The following is a 20892-nucleotide window of genomic DNA, read 5'->3' on the forward strand; positions in this document are numbered from 1 at the left end:
TCTGAACAGGTTTTGTCTTTTTTTTTTTTCTCTCTGTTAAATTAAAGACCTACAATGAGAGCAGAAAGCTCTTTAATATGTGATGACTGTATGGTTAATAATGAAGTCTCTTCACCATCCATCTTCTTGCCAATGAACTTTCTCCTGATCTCCTGAACCAGGGCATAATAGTGGCTCGCAAAGCTTCAAAACAGCCTCAGGCTGCTTTTCAATAAAATTATCATAGGGTTTTGCCTTAGCTCCAGCAGTAGATGCAGAATAACAGATACCCAAGAACCCATTATAAGGCAGTAATTCACTGCTGGAATTGTAAACAGCAGAAGCTGAGCTTTGCCCTTGTAATTTTAAAAATGTCAGCACAGCCTCAAAGAGTGAATATATTTTGCTTACTGATTGTTGGGGGTCTGGTATATGACATAATATATTCTTTCAAGTTTGCCACTGTTTGATGCGAGCTGGTAATACATACTGGAGAATATAACTGGGGGCTACATCCTTTCTTCTGGAATTAACCCCTTATTATTGAGGTTTTAGGATGTATGAGAACATCCAGAAACATTTTTCTCCTGAGCAGCCTCGCAGTCATTACCTTGCAATGGCCATACGCATCTATCTGTGAGTGAGAAACTTCGCTCCAACTCTCTCACTGAGGCTCCTAAGTCTGCTCTCCATCACTGCTGACATTTCACTTCCCATCAAAAAAACCTGACCTACAGTTTAAGAATTTTTGCCTTTCTGAGTCATTAAGTAAACTCAGTGAAATGCATACCACCGCGGCATGTGTTTTTACTTCTCTCCCATCTCGGGAAGTAATGAAATTGCGCATATCCCATGCATTGTGGCAACTACTGCATTGCAAACTTGCCTAAATCCAAACACACAGCAGCATTGAAAGAACACCATGGGAGAGTTTTCCATAGCAGCTTTAAATTTTTATGATGTAGGCTGGAGTGCTCAGCCTTGTATTTACTAAAGCCAAAACTGCCTGATGGTACAGACACATCTCTCACTGGCATTTAAATGTCCGTGCCTGGAGACAGACAGGAGCTAAGGTGAGGCTCCTTGGCCATATTTTCTGAACACATTCCAGCCAAAACTATACATTCCTTCACCCACTGTTCACAGCTGTTGCAGAAGCAAACTTGCTGTTTTATAATTCTCCAATTATCAAGCAACATGTAATGAAACAGAGATGACATTTTCACCTTAACATTTGACTTTCTGGGGCAGGAAACTTTGTAGCTAAACACCCAATGAACCCAAAATCTCTGGAGTGAAACATAAAGCAGGTATTTAAAGTATTGTTTTCCTATTAATACACATGGAGTCTTAAAGCAACTCTGTATATATAGGGCACAAAACTTTCAAGCCATATGACTGGGAGGGGGCTATTTGTTCACAACACAGGCATAACCATTCACTGCACAGCAAAACAAGAGCTCACTGAGGTAACAGCACAGCTGCTTTAAAATTCTAAAATTAATACAAATTTGTTTCAGGAGAGTAGATTACACCCTTTGGAATATAAATCGTACTGTGCACAAAAAATTACTGCCGTGACCTAAAAAAAGCCTGTATGTGTCTTGTAAGTCCCAGGGGACAGCAGACTGCATCTAGCAGCGTATTATTACTAGCAAAGAACCTGCCATTTCATAAATAGCCTTGAAAACCTGCCATTTCATAAAAAGCCTTGAAAATGGCCTCGACTGCCTCTCCCCACCCCCTGTGCCGGCACTTGACGTGAACATGGTCACACCTGGGCAGTTGGGCCTGTCGCAGGTGCGGGACTCGGTGGCGGTGCAGGCGTACCCACAGGACCTCGTCCGCTTCTGGCTGCCGCTCCCGCAGGTGACGCTGCAAAGGGACCACAGGCTCCAGTCTCCCTCACCATCAATGTAATCTGTGGAAGAACAAAGATGAGGAAGGAAATGAAGAAACAAAACTCCTACTACCCAAAACTACCGTGTAGTGTTTTTTATTAAGAAGGCAAAACACGAATGGAATCCAGATGTCTCTACCTGAAGCCTGGGCTAAACGCCAGGCGTGAGCCTGCTGTTTAAATGGTTTTCACACTTGATGTTCCTCAGGGAAATGCATGCAACATTATTTGAAAAAATATTTCCTTTCTCTTTTGACCTTTTGGCAGCTGAGAATCCTCAGCTGCATAGCAGGGTCATGAACTAACAGTACACTTCTATTCACATAATTTCGCTGTATAGAGGAATGTTTTCTGACCACAGACCAATCAGGCACAGGATAAATAATAAGTTTGATTTTTTTCCTCTTTTCAAAACACACAGTAATTGCACAACAATACTCACGTAATTAATTTTTAGGCCACAATGCTGAGGCTCATGCATGAAAATTGCAATTTTGTTGTTTTTCAGGCAGATATTACAGTAATACTGCCATGAATATAGGGAACCGCATAGGCATCTTGCACCCAGAACAAAATGCAATGTGTAGTGTTTCATGCAAATTATGAAATGACACCGAATCTGACTGCTTACTACCTTCTGAAAATGAAACACAACTTTATTCTCTTCCAGGAAACAGCCAAGGGTGAGCGATACCAAGACTGCACCACCATGGCCCGGTACCACTGTAAGTCTCTAAACCCCTTAGAACCAGCCTCCTTTGTCTGCTGAGGTCACTGGTGCACATCCCACCTTGTGAAAGACACCAAATGGAGTCCAGGAACCGATCCCAGTTTTCTTGCCTTCCCGCTGGCCTCCCCTGTTGAACATAGTGTCTTGCTAGGGAATGTCTGGCTTAAAGGATCTCTCTGCAACCTACGGGAGATATTTAACTGATCCCGTGATCAAAACTTGCGACCTTTGCTCTTTTGTGTTAAACCAGTACTGATAGCAAAGCAAAATTTGTTTTAGTGACCCTGGGCCAGCCCTGTTCTCCAGCTATAGGCTGAATGTGTATGTTCAGACAAGAAACAGGGACAGATCCCTGCCTGCACTGTCCTCTGTGCTACATGCGATTCCTGCTCCCCCTCCACTGCCATGCTGTCTGTGGGCTTCCTGAGCTGGTTAGTAGAACATGTAACTTGATTTGTACCATATGTAATGACTGACGACAACTCTGTGGGGTGCTATTAAACATTTATTACCAGGAGTATGGGAAGGTTATATATCTCACTTGTAGCAAGCTGCCTAGATGTGAGCTCCTCGTGGCAGGGACCTTACGTGCTTTTCCTCCTTTTCTTGCGCTGCCGCTGACTGGGAAGCCACCACACCTGACTCAGGTGTCCATGGTGTGCTGTGGGTGGGAACATCACTACTGTCTGTGCGCACAGACCCGCGATTCTGGGCTTCACCAAGAGGTGAGCACTACAGCAGTCTGAAGAGGCATCAGACATCTTTGGACAATGTGATCTGCTCTCTCGCCCTGGCCCTGCTCTCCTTCCCAGCTCTTTTCCAGCTCTGAATTATTTCCTCCGTGTGGCTGGCAAGGCAGAGGGCAGGTGAGCAGGTGCAGGATGAGGGAGATGGAGCCATGAAATGTGTGAACAGGTCAGCGGGTGGAACTAGCACAAAAGCCCCATGGTGGGCAGGATCTGCTGCTGCATACTCCTGGCCAAGGCCACTGGCACACAACATTTTGAGTCAGTAAGAAAGCCAGGAGTCTTTTCCAATCAGTAACGTGCTCTGGTGTACAGCAGGGAGCTCTGGGGTAATTTTTAGGCCTACCTACCTAGTGTTATACTGCACTATGAAACACAGAGTATCTACTATTAAATATACCACATGAGGTTTTCAACTGGACTTCAACCTGTTCTTCCTGTTCTTATATCTGTAATTATTTTTTTTCCTACCACAATTATTTATGAAAGCAATTTTATTTTACCTAAATTAATAACTACCTAATATATGAATTCTTGGTAATAAAGTGAGCTCACAAATAAATGCAGGTGCAAAAAGAAGGGACAGACAATCTTCTGGCTACAAAACTGAATACATGTGGATGTGTTTAAATGCACCATTCCGTGAAAAGTCTCTCTCTCAATTGCTAAGGCTCTAGGCCCTAAAGTTAACCAAAACAGGGGAAAAATAAGACTGAATCAGTGCATGACAGCACCTCTGCAGTATCTAGGGAATGCAACAGAAGTGCCAGGGTAAAAGTACTGTGGCTTTGAAACCCTATGCTAACTACACACATTTGAAACCCTGTGCTAACTACAATGCATTTACATACAATTAAATCCGAGAGGCTCTGAGCTACCTGTGAACACATTAAGGAGTCCACCTCCCGTGTGAGTCATTCCCATGTGGCCAGTTACAGCCCATTGGGGCAGTGAATAACTGGAGCTCCTCTCTGGTTCTAGTTTCTGCAACTCTTTCATACAACAAGCTGAAAACAATTGGTTTTGCCATGACACATCTGGAAGAGAATTACACACGCAAATACACAATGTTCCTGCTGCATATGCCACTCCCCACACATGCACCAACATAATTCATCTTATTTATGTATTCACCAAATAATACCACATTTTAGATTTTGCTTATTTATCCAATAATTGTATTTTGGTTCCCAAACCACCACATGATTCTAAATTTGTACTTATCCTTACTCTAAAAATAAATATGAAACCTTGTTTCCTTTGCCTTTAAAAAAAGCACACTTACGACTAAAAAAAGGTCCTCTTATGGGATAACTGGTATGATTTTCAAGATTACAGACTTACTAGAGGAATGCAGCTACCACAGTACAGCTTGTGCATCTGCACAGATTTGTATTTAAAAGCTGATGAACAAAAGCCACATGTCGAAAATTTATGTTTTGCTTGGCCTCCTTTCAGCGATGCCTCACCATTCTCATTTCCCCCAACCTCGTTTTTACAATCCCAAGATGCCTGTAAAAAGCCTGGAACACAAACTTACCATACTCTGGCTGCTCCTTGGACTCAAATGTCCGGTGACTGGGTGTGTGACCATCCCACCCACTGAGTGGGTTTAGGAAGTTGCTGTCCTCAGTGTTGCTGTCATACTTGTAGTCCTGGTCACCGCTGCTCATGCGGGTCAAGGTGGAGGACCTCTGCCACCAGCTTCTCAAGTCGGGTGATGGGACTGGCCAGCTGGGCTTGCTGCTTTCTTTCTGCAGATCCTTGTCTGCCTCAGTGTCGGGGCCATCCACCACTTCAATGGTAACCTGTGGGATTCAAAACAGACCAGCCTGTCAGTCACTATGTCCTCCTAGTCACTGGGAAACTTTCTATACAGTGAAGACAAATGCCTTGCAAAGGGGCTGTGTAATAGTGTAGGGTTCACTTGTTGTAAACCACATGTGGATTACTGAGCCTGGAGATATGCAGCGGCTGAGTGATTCCTTCTGCTACCTCTGCTGAATCAGACCTTGGAACAAAGGCTAGGAAAAATCCTGCACAAAATAATAACTCATGCTGTGTCTAAAACCTTTGCAGCAGAATTTTCTGCCTTATGGGGAAAAGATGTTTAAACCCCAACATACATGACCAGGAAAAAGAAAAGCAGATCTGTTACTCTAGTTACGCTGAGGCTGAATTGGAGGCAAGGATGAAGCACACCAGCTTGCAGAGCACATTCCAAGGACTTGAACTGACTCGAGACAGAGCTAAGTCAGTGCACGAGTGCGAAGGTGGAAGATGCAGAGCCCAAGGTCTCTGCCGGGTTTGTGGCTGCTGTGCCCTCTGGCGACAGCTCAGCCTATCCCCCTGCACGGCCTCTCCGCAGCACTAGTGTTTCCGTCACATATCAGCGTGGGCTGTCAGCGCTACGGGAAACCACACACACGGAACATGAGAGCCAGCAGCGATTCCACCAGCCATCGCCGAGCAGGTCCCTGGCTGCTGAGCTGTCTGAAGTAGGTCCCCATTCTGCTGCGCTGGAGCATATAATGATATACAAACCTTTAAGGTTTCTACACAAGCCCAGAGCCAAGATTTAATGTTTGCTGCCCAATTCCCTCACGGACACCATAAACGCAGATATAATTCTGCACAGGCACTACCCTTGATTACTCCTTTTCTGTGCCGAACAATGGGTAATTATCAAACTCTTAGAGAAATAGTGCGCATGCATATAGGTGGCTATTTAGGTAGGAAACCTCAGAAACCTTGTCTCTGTGAACCAAGGACAGTGTGGCCACAAATCATCAAATGCTCTGATGCTTTATGTGGTTCAGTGATTACACTGGACTGGCTAAACAACTGTGGTTCAGATGTGACTATCAGACACACCTGTAATGTTTAACAGGTATGGAAGTACTCTTCACGTTTCATAGATTTACAAAGCAATCTTTCCAGACAGTGCTCCATGAAAATCAGGTTGTGTAAAGTCAGGAAAAACAGAATCATATACTATTATGCTAAAAGTCATTTACATGGCTCTATGGAGTTGCTTTTGGATACAAGGTTTAGTTTTATACCATTGTTATTAGCAAAAATCAGAAGGCACAAAACCAAGAAAAGTAAAAGTGTGTTCGTGTTTCTTCAGCTACCTGTGATCCGCAGAGGAGTGTGACACGGGACTCAAACAGAACCGCTGCCATAGCGGCAGACACAGCTGCCCAGACATGACAATACCTTTTTTTGTAGAACGGAGGTTTTGCATCTATTTCATGCTTTGCATTTGACCGTAGACCAAGCATTGAAATGAAACAACTTCGAGGCTACTAAGAAGCTCCACTGGGAGCAAGAGCGAGGGAAAGTGCAGTTGTCAGCCTAATACCATCTTTACACAAGAGATATTTTCCCCCCAGACTAAATATGGAATTGGAATGATTACTTCATTAAACCTCAGTTTCTACAGACCAAGAATTAAAATAGATTTCATAAGTTTGAAAACACCAGGGTTAGTTCGGGGAGTCAAAATCGTTACATCTATCCAAGCAAAACAGAGTTCTCACAGTAAGTGAACGGAAATAGTGTGACTGAGCGGCTCGCGCTGTGCGCTGCTGGGCGGCGCGGGGCTTCAGCACTGCCCCCTCACAATTAGTATGACTCTAGCACTTCAGTAGCAAGTATTTTTAAGACCACATTAACTCTGTAAGTAATGACTCAGCAAAGTGAAAACAAAACAAACCCCAAAACCAAAACCAAACAAACTCCTCTCATTAATAAAGGCAGGGGACACTGATAATCATTCCATTTGCTTGGGTAATCTGTAGTTACCTGGTAGTGAGATGGGATGAACTTTCATGGTCTCAGGCAGGTACAGTTTGAAGAACCATATGGATTTTTAAAATAGTCTATTTAAAAACAAGCAAAATCCAGTGTGGCAGTCTGACACACACCTATAGTCCCCTCTCCCCTGTTTTAAGCTTTGATTATCAAGCTGTTTTTTAACACGTGGCATAAAAAACACAGAGTGAAAGAAATTCTATGAAGAATCCTGGGATTGTCTGAACTGCCACTCTTGGAAATTAAAAAAAAAGATGAGTCTAGTTCTGTTTGTTTCCAGGGACTCAGCTTTGCTCTGCCCAATCCCATCGAATTCCAATGCACCTTCCAGGCAGGGAGGAAATCAGTGAGTAATCCCAGTAATCCCTCCATGGTGTTACCCAAAAGTGAGGGCAGAGGCATGAGAAGAGGCTGTTGCTTTGGGGAACAATTGCTCCTCTATCTCTCTGTAAAATTTTGAAAAATCAGCATTCACTGAATTCTTTCTAGTACTGAGAGATAGTCCTAACAACAGCCCATGGCTATACACACACAAATACATCTACATATACATGATAAACAAACGTGTATCTTGTTTGATTGGTTTCTGTACTGGGGCTCATTTATAAAAATGAAGAAAAAAGAAATCAGATCCAGAACTACAGCGATTAGAAATGGACATTTAAAGCAGCTCTGGAAAAGTTTTCATGCTGTACAACTACTCCAACAAAAATATGTTCTCTCAAAAATTAAAAAATAGACCTAGTTTAGTATTTCTATCTTGGACACTATTTTAAAGACTTTGTTTTCTCTGTTTTCTTCTTCCAGTGATTATCAAAACTGTAAAGATTATTTATCCTCAAGCTTCCCAAAATGTCTGTGGTAACATGTTTCTTGTATAAATCCACAAACATCTCCAGAAGTATTCAAACCTAAAATAAAGCCACTTCTTTTATGGTTGGGTGAGCTATAAATAAGGATGTTCCTCTAAAAATTGTTAAAAACGATTGGCATAGGTACCTTAAAACAACAGATTTGCAGTCACTTTCTAAGGAAACAAATGTATCAAGCGCAGATGTCTTGAGACACCAACATCCAATTTTCTCCTGGCCAAAAATATAGAGAAGATAAATATTATTCCTGCCTGTTGGAGTGCACAAAAAGTTCTGTTTACTTCATCCTGTTTACTGAGACAATGTTTCTGAATTCACTTCAATGGCGTAAACATTGCCCTGAGCAACTGGAAGATAATGTCTCAGGAAGAACTACATTGGCAATATTGTGCTACAACATTTCTGCCTGTTTCCTTCACGCAGCTGATGCAAAGTTTAATGCAGAACTTGCCATTCTACAAAGGTGGGTATGTGCAAGTCAGCAATGAGGTACCTACAACAGCAGAACTGAAATGAGTTCATTATAAGACACTGAAATGGTAAATGTAGGTTTACACCACGTAACTTCAGTTAAAACGGTATCGGTAGTGACACCAGTTCTGTCATGAGAGCTCACTTAGGACAGTTCTCTGGACACAGCTCAGTATTACAGACAGTGCTTAGTCTTTGGTGACAATACTGAGAGGGTGTTGCTTTCCAGTGCAGTGAAAGCAGCAGCTTCAAAGGGTAAATATAAATGCTACCTAAATATACATCAAATAAAATGTGTTAAAAATGACGTGATAGAGTTGAGGAAAATGGGCATGGATGAACCTGGAGAAGAGTTGGTTTGAAGACAACAATTTTTTCAAGGCAGATCACACTGCCTTGTTTCTCTGCAGTTTTGCAGGTTCCTAGAGTGGGTGGTTCTGTGTAGATTTTTTTTAAAAGAGAGGGCAGAAACTGAATAGATAGCAAAGAGAATAAATAAGCTAACACAGCAGCACTGGAGTGGCATGACTGCTGGATACGGCCCACAGGCCTCACACAAAATGACAAAGACAACGTATCACCAAGCAGGCAGCATTCAATTCTTCCAGCTTAAAATTACTCATATCAATTATTACCAATCTCATGACTCAAAGAGAGGATAACAAGCACAACAAATTTAATCACGTACTGATTTACTTCAGTTTTCCAGGCTCCAAATAGAGGATCTGCTGCAGAGAAGAGCTGAGAGGTTATAGGAGGTTGCTTGGAACAGGCAAGGAAAACCCATCGGGAATGGAAAATGAGCAGGTTCCTACACATCACCCATGTCAAGTCTTTCGGTTACTAAGGAGTGAAAACAATTCTGTCTTACTCTGAAGGATTACGAAGACTGCCTAGCCTATAGCTAGTTTATCAAATGAGCACAAACCAACACAAAACGGATTCTCCACTTGCGAAAGGAAATCCAAAGAAAATATGTGATCAGTTTTTGTAATTGCCTTCTTGTCTAGAAGTCTGTCAGGCATTGACAGAATAGTTAAAATGACAAAAAGAAAGAAGGAAGAAAAGAAAACCCAAACAGACCAACCTGCAAACCAAACAGCCAGCCTTTGCTCAACAGCAGCTACCGCAGTTACTCTCAACCAACCAGCGTGGATGCAATGCTAAAGCATAAAATGCCACTTGGAATGTTGGGAGATTTTACAAGGCTAGGACACCACAGAAAGACCAGCAAGTGTCCTCCTGGTCTTGCTGCAAGGAGTCAAATGACATTTGGATTACTGTAGCTCTGACTGCCGACGCTGAGGTTTTTCTAGAAGGCAATCCACTCTACTGACATTTGATTACCACGTGATAAATACAGTAGTACCTGGGGACGTGTTAATTTTCTAAACTCCTGTGATGGTTTTCTGATCTCCACCCATTCCTCCCTCAAAGACCACACAACTAAGTCATGATACAGCAATTGCTCTCTCACGGGAGACCAGAGAAGGAATGGCCACAAAGAGAACTCACTGCAGTATCTTTTCAACCTGCTTTTTCAGGCTGAGTTTTATATCCGTTTATTAGGTTTTCAAGTTTTTCAGGTATAATTCCCCTTAAAAATGTTATTTATGGTCTGTGCAGGTTTGTAATAGTGGAAGGGAAAAGAAGTTGTGGGTCTTTGAGAAGTAATGTGGCCATTCTGCTAGATTAACGCACACAGGCTTTTTTCTGCTTGCCAACCTCACCGTCCTAGGAGGACTTTAAAATTAACACCCCCAGGATTGTAACTTACAGAGCCCAAAGCCATTGTGCAAAAAGAAAAATGACTATCAATTCTGCTCTCACCTGCCCAACAGCTGATGAGAAAACTGCAAGTCAAAAAGTGTCATTATTTCCACTCAGATCAGTATGGTACTGTTTAACGAGCAAGATTTCACTAAAATCCTGCTTTTCCCAAAAGAGTGGGCCACCTTTTACGACCTTTAGGCAAAGAAATAAACTTTAATTGACTCTGTAATGAATTAATTGGAGTTTAATCTCCATGAGGCCTGACCTGCTGCAAGACTGTCAACCAGGAAATTAAAGCAGCTTTGTATATCCCTGAGCAGGCTCAAAATAATGCAGCACTTAGGGAGCCTGTTTCTGAAAGAGATGATCCTTGTGCACAAGAGCTCTGGGATTCACGTCTCCCAGTGTTTCCCAGTTCACAGGCCCAGGCTTCCCAGTTCTGCGTCCAGCAAAACTGCTGACAGTTGGCTGGCACATTTGCAGGATCAGGTGGCGGAAAAAAAGTCAGTTACTATAAAGACAAGCCAGGGAAATGTTTCCATCTTATTTATCTGTTTCCTGGGTCTAAACATTAAATGCTGTTACCAATCAGAGAAGGTTTTTGTTTCCTCCTGTCCTCCTCTGTTGTTTACATCCTGCTCAGTGATGTTATTTACCTCAAGCCACAGTCTGGGGCCCCTATAGCTTCCCTACCTAGGGCTTTCTGGAAGGCGTCTCCTCGCGTGAGGGATGTGTACAGTTACCACATGTTGAACACGTTTACTACCTCGGCCCATCAAGTATTGGACGGGCACTGATCCCAACCCGCGAGGCTTCTTAACCTCCCAAGCCATCTATGACATAATGGAGACTCAACTTGGAACGGCCTGTCCTTGCCCAATCATGTTCGTCTCCCGCCAATAGATCTATTATATCTTTATGAATGTACTTCTCAGGCATATCAAAAGGATGGTAATTTTGTGGGCTGGGGGATTATAAAAAGCCAGGAATTAATTTAACTGGAAAACCAGTTCTATTAGTGTATTGTTTTTATAAGCACATCTTGGGCAGAACAACACTTCAATTTATTGTTTTGGTTAGAAAAGACTGCTTATTAATGCCAATTTTGCTTTAAGGCTCTGAATTAAAACCAAATCACTAATTTTTTCCTTTTTCTAATCCATGAAGTTTCAAGATGGAAGTGGCTTGTAAGAGCCAATTCCAAACCCAAGAACAGTTTGGGGAATAACATATAACAAAGTTTCTTGCAGACAACTTTTTTTTACTGCGCGTAGCTGCTGCAGAAACTAAGTCTCAGTTCCACACAGAGGATCACATTTTGAGCTGAAACTTAAAGACTCTTATAACCTTATAAAGTTCTCTTATAACCTTTGGGGATGGTTGAGTTTTATAATAGCACACAAAAAGAGCATCTCATCTTTTTACAACCAAATTTTGCAACAAAAAATGAGAAAGAGAATTTAAAATATGCATATAATATCACCAAACAGAATATGTTCTAAAATGACAATAGCAAAGATGGGTTTAGTACATGCTACCAACACTATCCAAAGAAAAATTCAGAAAAAAATGAAATCTGTCCATCCACTTAAGACAAAAAGGATATTATAGATATTATATATATAAAACATGATATATAATGTATGTTATATTAATTCTCTCTTGGTGCTAGTGAAAGAGAGACAGGGTGTTCTGACTGCATGTCATGGAAGCCAGGCTGAAAGTTCTCTTGGTTCAATAAAATAACTTTGTGCGGCTCATTAAAAAAACAGACATTAACATAAATCTGTACCTGAATGTTGGGATTCTGCCCATTGATATCTGCTTTTGACAGGTCAGGAAAGTTTGGGAGATCCAGGAGGAAAGATCTGGGTCCATCTCTTTGCAGGGACGTATGCCCGTTTTCCTGCCTGAATCGCTGCTTCGGGAACGGCCGGTGGGCAGCCTGGAGATCAGGGTATTCTCTTCTGTCCTCAGGGTTCAGGGTGAAGCCATCTTCAGAAGAATGGTCATCTGCAGCGAGTGTGTTCTGGGGGAAAAAAGCAACACACTATAGCAAGGGAGAGAGCGTGCGGTCCTGCCAGTGCCCTGGCTGCAGCTCCCTGCCAGCGATGGAAATCATCAGGGCACACAGACTTGTGACGCCCTACGGAAGAACATGGGACTTACGACTGGTATGTTCTAGGGTGCTCATGAGTTTCACATCTGACTCTCACTGAAATATACTTAGTCACAGTGTTGCAAATCTGTAAGTAAACCAAGTCAGACTCCAGTGCTTCGCTCTTTCAGGTTCCCATAACGCTGCAGCCTTGTGGTGGGCACCCACACATTGACACGAGCACCTAACCTACAGCAAATCTGGAAAGATGATATGAAGCAACCCCACTTGCCACCAGTGTCCATCCAGACATGGTGCCATTGACCACAACTCTCTGGGTGTGACCAGCCAGTTCCATCCACCGAACAGTCCACCTATCCAATACACACCTTTCCAATTTAGTGGAGCAAGACCACTGACTGCTCAGTCCATGTTGAAATTTATGGTATTAAAAGACCCCACTGCTGAACCGGCAACCCCCCCTCACTCTCCTCAGCCTGCAGCGAGTTCCATCTCATTGTCTGTGTTCCTCACCCAGTTTCTCTGGTCTTGACCATCTGAACTGTCCTTCCTCTGGGATCTCATTTTCATGTTTGCCTAATGGTGGGATTGAATTTCACCAAGTTGTAGGTCAGCGGTTAATGCTTTTGTTATTGTTGAGCGTACTTTTGGGTATTGTAGTACATTACAGCAGGCTGCCTCCAAACCAGTAGCACTGCTGCCACTGCCTTTGACCTCAGCGAGGAGATGGATATATTTAATATAAAAACACTCGCTCCCAGGGTTAGGACTGGCCTGGGGACTCGGGGCAAAAAAACCAGCAGAGGAATCAAATCTTCTTATAGCTACAAAAAAAATGCACAGGGCAGATTCAGCACAGGTTTTGGTTATGACTCAGCAGAAAAATTTTAGGCTTGAGGTCTTAATATGACCGCCTGGGGAGCTTTTATTTACAGTTCATAAAGAGACAGCAAGCATGGAGAGGGTAAATGTTAAAGACGTATCTTTTAAAACAAGCACAATTAAAGTGGAATGGCCACATGTGGTTCTGGCTCTACTGATGCATAATTTTGCCAGCATTTCTGGTTAAACACAATCTCCATCGAGCTCCCCTGGCTCAAATTAAGCTAGCATACCTTTTGTTAAGCTCTCAGATAGATAACAGTTCCAATGCCTTTTCCTTTATTTTGTGTTTATTTGCTTGCAAGGTCAACCTTTGATGAGATTTTATAATATAATCTGTGCACATTACAGGAAAATATTCAGACAGTTAAATAAATCAAGATTTAAGAGTTAATCTGGGACTAAGTGAAATAATCTCAAGCACGTGGTTCTCCTCTCCCTTTCTTGCTGCACTGCATTTCTAAGGAGCAAAATTAGACTTAGCACAATTAATGTTGTCTTGGTATTTTCACGATCAGAATGGTTACACTTTGAAAGTACCAAAAGGATACTTTTATACATCTATCCACAGCACAGACGCAAAAAATTTCATTCTGAATTACTATACGTGTGCAGTGCTAAAAATGTATGTGATTCTGACGGTCTGTATTGTTCGAAGGCTGAAAGAAGAAAGCTTCTCTTTGCTGAAGACCAGGTAGGACTTTCAGGTGCTTTTGGTGGGCCACCCATTAACACACCCCTTATTCGATATAAAGTAGAAAGCAAATCACACAGCAAGTTCTGAGAAACAAAACTGAGGCCCATTCATCTAACTTTAGGTTCCTTATCCATGTGCTAGTGCTTTAACTTAACACTTATCAAACAGAATTTAACTGCAAACTTCTCGGCACATGAGGATTACATGGCTTCTCAGTTATGTCTGAGACGGTATAATTGCATTGTTATTAAATTACTTCACACAGGAGTTTAAAAAGTGGTACTTAACTACTTTTTTCTTGGGTATCATGCCCATAATCTTGCCTTTATTAAAAATAAAGCGAGTTTTTATTAAAAAATAATAAAATTCTCACATACAATTTCATCCTTTTCCTATCTGCTTGCCACTTCAGGAGCGTCTGGATTCTCCACATTAACATACCATGGAGGTAGAGCTGGGTAAGGACTTGAGGGACCCACGCTTAATTCTCTGATAAGACTCGCTGTGTGATCTTGGCAGGTCATGGTCTTTCTGTGCCTAGATGGGGATAACAGCACTTCCCTTCCTCACTGTGATGTTTGCGGGGAGCTCAGCAACTACAATAATACGGGCTATATAAAAAGTTTTTAATAGTGTCAGACAGATGGAATATCACATGGAGTTAGTTAGAAAATTGTCATGGTAAAGTAATGACATCAGGCTGATCGGGCCCACTACCAAGCTGCTTGGGGCAGGGACTGTCATTAATTACAGACTGAATGAGTTGGGGTTGTTGAATGTTAAAAAGAAAAGAGGGGGCCAGGATATGCGCTATACCTTACTGCCTTCTACCTATAGTGCCCTATACCAAAGGCTGCTGCAGCCAGGAGGAGGAGGGACCACTCCGCTTGCTCAGGGGGGACATGCTCAGAAGACCCCAGTTCAATGCCAGGTAAATGTTTCTAGTGACAGTGACAGCCAAGCCGGGGAACAGACTTTGGGGGAGAATGTGGAGTTTAAGAGCAAGGCTGAGTAAGGCCTGGCAGGAATGACACAGTTAGTGTTATCTCTCTCAGACCCTTTCGCACTGGGACAAGCCCACCCTGTGCCTCCCTGGGGCTTCTTTGTCACATTGCAACATCAGCAAACAGAAATGCTCAGTATGCATGATCATCTTGGTTATCTGCTCATAGTACCACTGGTGAAAGTTACTAAAACTAATACTATGGCTATTTTTTTAAGGTAGATAATTCTTGGTACAGTGTCTAAACTGATTTGCACCATTATTAGAAATGTATATTTCTGGTAAAAAGATAATAGGAGCTGCAATCAATAAAAAGTGAGCTTGAACTGCATGTGAAGAACAGAATATGGGCTCACTCTGTTCTGCTACATTAACTCAGTCAAAAGATCTTCCAAGGTCAATCTAGCAGGAAAAAGTGTCCTTGCTGCAATGCCACATCGTCTTTGGAGAAAACAGGGTTTGTGTGCTAATAGATGCCTTTTTTTTTTTTTTGGAGGTGGGAGGTATTATTATATTCTTATTTCTACATTATTTCACATTTATACTTCACACTATTTATTTTTAGGTGTGCACAATCTGTATTCCCAATTGCTTTTGGGAAAGCAGCGTTGCTTGCCTTCCTTTAAAAGCTAGGTCACTTCATTCTGAACTACTGACTCAGTTTCTTTGAAGTTATGACATTTCTAATTCAGGCGCAAATGATGCATCAGCTCTAAATATTTTAAAATAAATACTTTTCCCCCTTCATTTAACAGAATTATTCACAACTTTTAAACTTTCCATTAAGACGATTCTAAGAGCTTATTCATGCTTGATGTCAGCTACAGTCCTGCTGCCTCATGGGATCAGATATTTATAGAAGTTCCTAATGCAAAACCAGCTTAGGATTTCTGTGTGTTCTAAGTGTGGACAGTGTGTAAGGACAGGAACACATTATTCACAGCCGTGTGACAAGGCACCAAAATAAACCCTAGAGAGAGATAAAGAGAATCTGCCACATTGTATTACAGAATAACACACCTTTCCACACCCATCACTGAAGAAGGGAGGCAGCATTTCAGTACAATCATTGTCTTTGTGTCCACCTATAAATGAGGGGAGAAGAGCAATTCACAGGGATTTTGTGAGGATAACCTTCGATGTTGGTGATCCAGGCAGGACTTAGACCGTGCGAGGGTTTAAGGCACCAGGAGACAACCCCGCATGCAGGAGGAATTTCCTACCTGATACTGCAGTTTAACTTTTCAATAACAAAACGGGTATTTTAACTCCCTCCTGATCCCTCTGTCACATTAGACTTCAGTTGCAGGGGAGTGTACAGTTTCTCTTCCCCACAGAGAAGTTAAACAGAAATGGGAACTTGTTAAAATACCGAACTAGGGAAAAAGGGAATTTCTCTCCGTTTTTAGCAAGTGAGGAATTAATCTCCCTCCCCTCTTCCCTATTTTAATCTCATTTCCAGTTCTAGAACCAATTCAGAGAGTGAGGAATGACTGGAGCTATGGAAAACATTCTGGAGTGGCTGCTCTTTCCCTGCCCTTCATATTTCTTACCTTCCTTCATTCCCTCCCCACTTGCCAAACTAAGGGGCACTGCTAATTATGGAGTTGAAAGAATTTGGGAAAACTGATGCAACTTATATCCCTAACAGGTCCCAGACAGCGAGGGAATCTATTACTAAATCCCTGCTGCAGCTACATTGCTTTTTTATTTCTTGTATACTCCTTTGAAATATCTTGTAAAATGATCTTGACAAGAGGTCTTGAATTGAAAACCGACAGTCTGTCAATGCACTTTCATGATGCACCTGTACAGCATCTTCAACAACCAGGAACAAAGAATGTTTACTTATTAGGAAACTTCACAGACGCTATAAAAGATTATATTGCTATCAGAGACAAAATGAGGCCTGGGGCTTTCACAGAAAACCATTATGGCCATTAGGACTGGTTTCATTTCCCACCTGCCTGAACAGATTGTTTTGATTTTGAAGGCTGTCCTGTGTTTCCAGGTTAGTGCTAAACGATCACTTTAAAATTAACCAGTCTGGGGAGGCTGTACAGCGGTCGGTGTTCCACAAGAGACTTGCACCTCTGCAGATCCAAGATCCGTAATGAACTTGGGTGATCTAACTTCTGGGTTTTATTTCCTTTTTTGTCTATCATTTGTATAAGCAGCACAGAATCAAGTAGGAAGAGGTATGAGGACAGTGGGGACAGCTGAAAAGCATTATCAGAGATACATAGAGAAAAATTTCTTCTATGATTAATGCCATATCCAGTCCAGGCAGTCAGAAGACCTTTGTTCTGTTCTCAGCTATGTCTTGGCTTTCTCGTTGAACAAGCAAATCACTTGGGTTTGTGTCTAATTTCTGTGTGGCTAGCTGAAAGCATGCGGTGGTACTGAGCCTCACAGCCCCAGTTCACTCCAAGGAGTCACTTGGTTCATATCTCTGGAAGAATTCAGACCACAGGGGTGTCACATCAACCACTCAGCTACTGGCACACTCTCCTTTTTCCTTAAAATGTACTTGTCCTTCACATTCACACACATCAATGAAGTGAAAGGCCTTACTTATTTTTAGAAAGACGCATAAATCGTTGCAGTAATTAATAGCATGTTTTAGATAATCACTGGTCATAAATAATTTAAAATGGACTCTGTTGGCTTGCATGTACACAATTGTTTTCACTACGGGGCTCTAAAACACAGCATCTGCTTTAAACATTTGGTAAATAGAAGATGAATCACTGACTACAGTTGGTAATAAAAAATTATTTTTTAAAAGAAGAGTTCCGTCTACCATCTATCAGGGTCTGCTTTTTAATAATTCTCTATTTAGTCTGTCAAAATTAGTAAAATGACATCGTACCAAATTCTTTCTAACTTTCAGTACATCTGCATGTGTGACTGTGTGGCCATGCAAAGGCCAAACCCAGTTGCCCCACCAAGTTCTGCTATGGGACACAATAGCTTCAGGGGCTGTATGGCTCTTGTAGTCATTTTGTTTCTGTGGGGAATAGGATGGAGTCACAAACACTGTTGCAATTAGGACAGCAGAAATTTGGGGTAAACATGTCAGTCTACAGTCACTGTTGGAGCAGAGGTCTCCTGTACACAGCTGAAATGTAGGGTGACAGTGGCAAGCTATCTCAGAATCATAGCTTTCAAATTTTAGGGTTCTTAAAGTATAAATCTATAGCCCACATAGCCACACAGAAAATCTTGAGAACTGAACATGTAGCCTGAACTTAGGTTAAGACTGCAGCGATCCCAGGGCGGTAGTGTTGAGGCCCTGTTCACATCTAAGGTCTAGTAAGTCCCAGACCACCGTTTCAAGGCACACGGCCAGCACTAGGACAGGACCCTCCGCAGCACAGGAAAAGGCTGTTGCCTTGTGGAACCATCTGAACTGATCCACCCTGAGTGCCAGAGCAGCCCTACGGCCACTCCTCCCTCCCGAGCCTTTTACTCACTTGCTTCGGTCCATCTTTATTCAGTCTCCGCTTGGGAGTTTCTCCCACCAAGCTCCCTGTCTCTTCCACACCATTGGCAAACAGTGGGTCTGCATCTCAACTGCTTTGACAGACAATGTTTTTCCTCAGAGCTAAAGGAGAAAACTAACCGTATTATACTCAGACCTGGCAAAGTTTTGCTACATGTTGGGGACACACATTTCATAGCACAGCTATTTTTTATGCTCTGTTATTTGCTTGTATTTCACGTTTTCCTTCAGCGGGAAAATACAAACAGTATGGTTCAGCTTGAGGTGAAAAATTGCCAGTTTGTGTAAACACTTTGATAATAAAAAGAACTTGATGGTGATTACTGCTCAATGTCTGCTGGAAAAAACAGAGGCCCTTTAGCGAATATTCTAACATAGCATACAGGGCTGCTTTGTTCTTCAGCAGATACTCAGCCATCCATGGGACAGCCATGAGCATCGAATTAAAATTGTGTAGGTCTTTGACAGATGGTTGGTGCCAAGTTTTTCTTGCAGTTAACAGATATTTTCAGTTGCCTAAGCTGGTGGTAAATATTTAAGACTCTGAAGATCTTCTCTGTCATCACTACCTGGCTGCAGCTCTCCACACAGGACGCATCACTTTAGCAACTGAACAGGAGCATTGAATTGAACTATTCCACTCCAATAACCTGTGGTGCCAGAATGCAAATTATTTTAAAGTTCTGATTCTTTTCAGGCTTTATTAAATACTTGCATAAAATCGGTAGCATAATAAAGTTTTAAATAAAATGTATTTATACCATGGCTAAATTTAATTGAACAAGCTTAATATCTCCCATCCTTTGAGATCTGCATCATAATTTACACATCAAGTTCCATCAGAATGGGAAAATCTGCCTTAAGCTGCAATCAAAACCAAAAAGCAAAGGAAATCTAGAATATTAATACTTTTTGGTCAGGCTTTGCAGGCTGGCACGCACAAAGCCGGTGTTAGCGAAAGAGAACAAACATACCTCTGACATGATTTTCGTGGGTTTTAAACTAGGTCCTTTTGCAAGTTTATTCCACTAAATCACTACAGCTAGGATTTCACTGGGTGAAGCAGCTTTAATAAATGAAGTTTTCACTTCTCCCAAGCCAAAAGAGTAACCTTACTTGAAACCTTTTCCATTTCCAAAGTTGCCTTCAACTGTTAGTTTCCAAGAAACAGCTATTCCCAGCCTCTGTGCCTCGCTCTCATATGCCACCGAATATCCACCCCGTGCTTTCAAAAGTGTCTATGATTCTGGCTGTGTTAGCTGGCAGATGTTTTTAGAGACTAGAAAGTGTTTAGTCCCTGTGGACTAAAAGTTACATGATGACTTCATCACATAAGCAAAAGCTAATAACGGGAAAGCAAGAACGCAGACAAGTGTTATATTCCAAAAACATGATGTTTCCTGTGCTTCTGGCAATACGACTTTTGTGCCTGAAAAAAGGCAAATCGCTTGAGTCCTGATGCTCAAAACATACACACCACTGAACCACCACGAGATAATTTACTTGGTCCTCCCGCAGCTCCCTTCCCCACCAATACTTGTTTTTCTTCTGCTGGAAGTTAGAGGGTGAAGGCAGAGGAAAGGCAGTGTCTGTTTACATTCAATATCTATGCACCAACTATATGCCTCACAACACTCTCTGGAAGGGGTTGTTACTACACCCAGGAGTTTACAGCAAAGCAGCAACAGAAATCTGAGCGGCCGCCTCAGGACCACGCACCTCTGCTCCTGCAGCCAAGTATTCTATCAGGCTCCAGAGTGCAGCTTTACCCTCTCCATCTAGAAAATTTTGGAGACTGAACAACTGGAAGTCATTAGCATAAATGGCATCTGCACCCACCGTGCAATAACTGTCTTATTTTTGTATCGAGACATCAGCAGCAGACATTATGCCCTCTCTCTACATCTCTGTGAACTGCCCTAGCGACAGAACAAGGGAGAACAGGAGGGAGCAGACAGACAAGAGAAAGGCCTCCCTCCAGTGACACTATGGGGAAGAAGAGCAAGTGAGTAGATACACACTACATCGCGACAAGACAATGTGAAGACCCGTCTCTGTTTAAGAGGGGAGAGAGAAAGGATTTGCCCTGGAGAGAAGTCTGAGCTTTTTGTATTATGAATTCTGTGCACGTCCATACAAATTTTCTTAGAACAGTAAGGGGGTTGGGGGCTATTTCCTAGAGCTGATTAAAGAAGCATGACTCGATTTTCAATTTCAAACGACTCGGGGGGCATTCCAATCGACTGCAGACAGGAAATGAATACCATACATGCACTGAACAAGGCAGATGCTTTTGAATCTGACACTTACGTGAAAAGAAAATATCTTCATTTCTGTCTCTCCTCCGCCCCACGATCACTAGTTAGTTCTGAGCTATTTTTAGAATAAATGGTTTTATT

The 20892-nt window shown here is 42.2% G+C and overlaps 1 protein-coding gene and 1 long non-coding RNA gene across 3 annotated transcripts in view; one reads left to right on the plus strand and one right to left on the minus strand.

Moving 5' to 3' along the window:
• ISM1 (isthmin 1) overlaps positions 1 to 20892 on the minus strand; it is a 38964-nt gene that overhangs the window by 4222 nt on the left and 13850 nt on the right. Inside the window, exons 3-5 of the mRNA XM_065059886.1 lie at positions 12080 to 12316; positions 4896 to 5163; positions 1757 to 1900 (exon numbers count right to left, since the gene is read on the minus strand). Of these exons, the coding sequence (XP_064915958.1) occupies positions 1757 to 1900; positions 4896 to 5163; positions 12080 to 12316 (649 nt within the window). The remainder of the gene's footprint in view (positions 1 to 1756; positions 1901 to 4895; positions 5164 to 12079; positions 12317 to 20892) is intronic.
• The window catches only part of LOC135579214 (uncharacterized), a 30788-nt gene that overhangs the window by 3657 nt on the left and 6239 nt on the right, over positions 1 to 20892 (plus strand). The window contains exons 2-4 of one of the 2 annotated variants that reach the window (XR_010471918.1): positions 2550 to 2604; positions 9216 to 12461; positions 12577 to 13682. This is a non-coding gene — a long non-coding RNA (uncharacterized LOC135579214). Of the gene's footprint in view, positions 1 to 2549; positions 2605 to 9215; positions 14917 to 20892 lie in introns of those variants that run through there. The other variant, XR_010471917.1, reaches the window with a different exon arrangement.

The sequence above is a fragment of the Columba livia genome, chromosome 3 (genome assembly GCF_036013475.1).
Source record: "Columba livia isolate bColLiv1 breed racing homer chromosome 3, bColLiv1.pat.W.v2, whole genome shotgun sequence".
Classification (NCBI taxonomy): Eukaryota; Metazoa; Chordata; class Aves; order Columbiformes; family Columbidae; genus Columba; species Columba livia.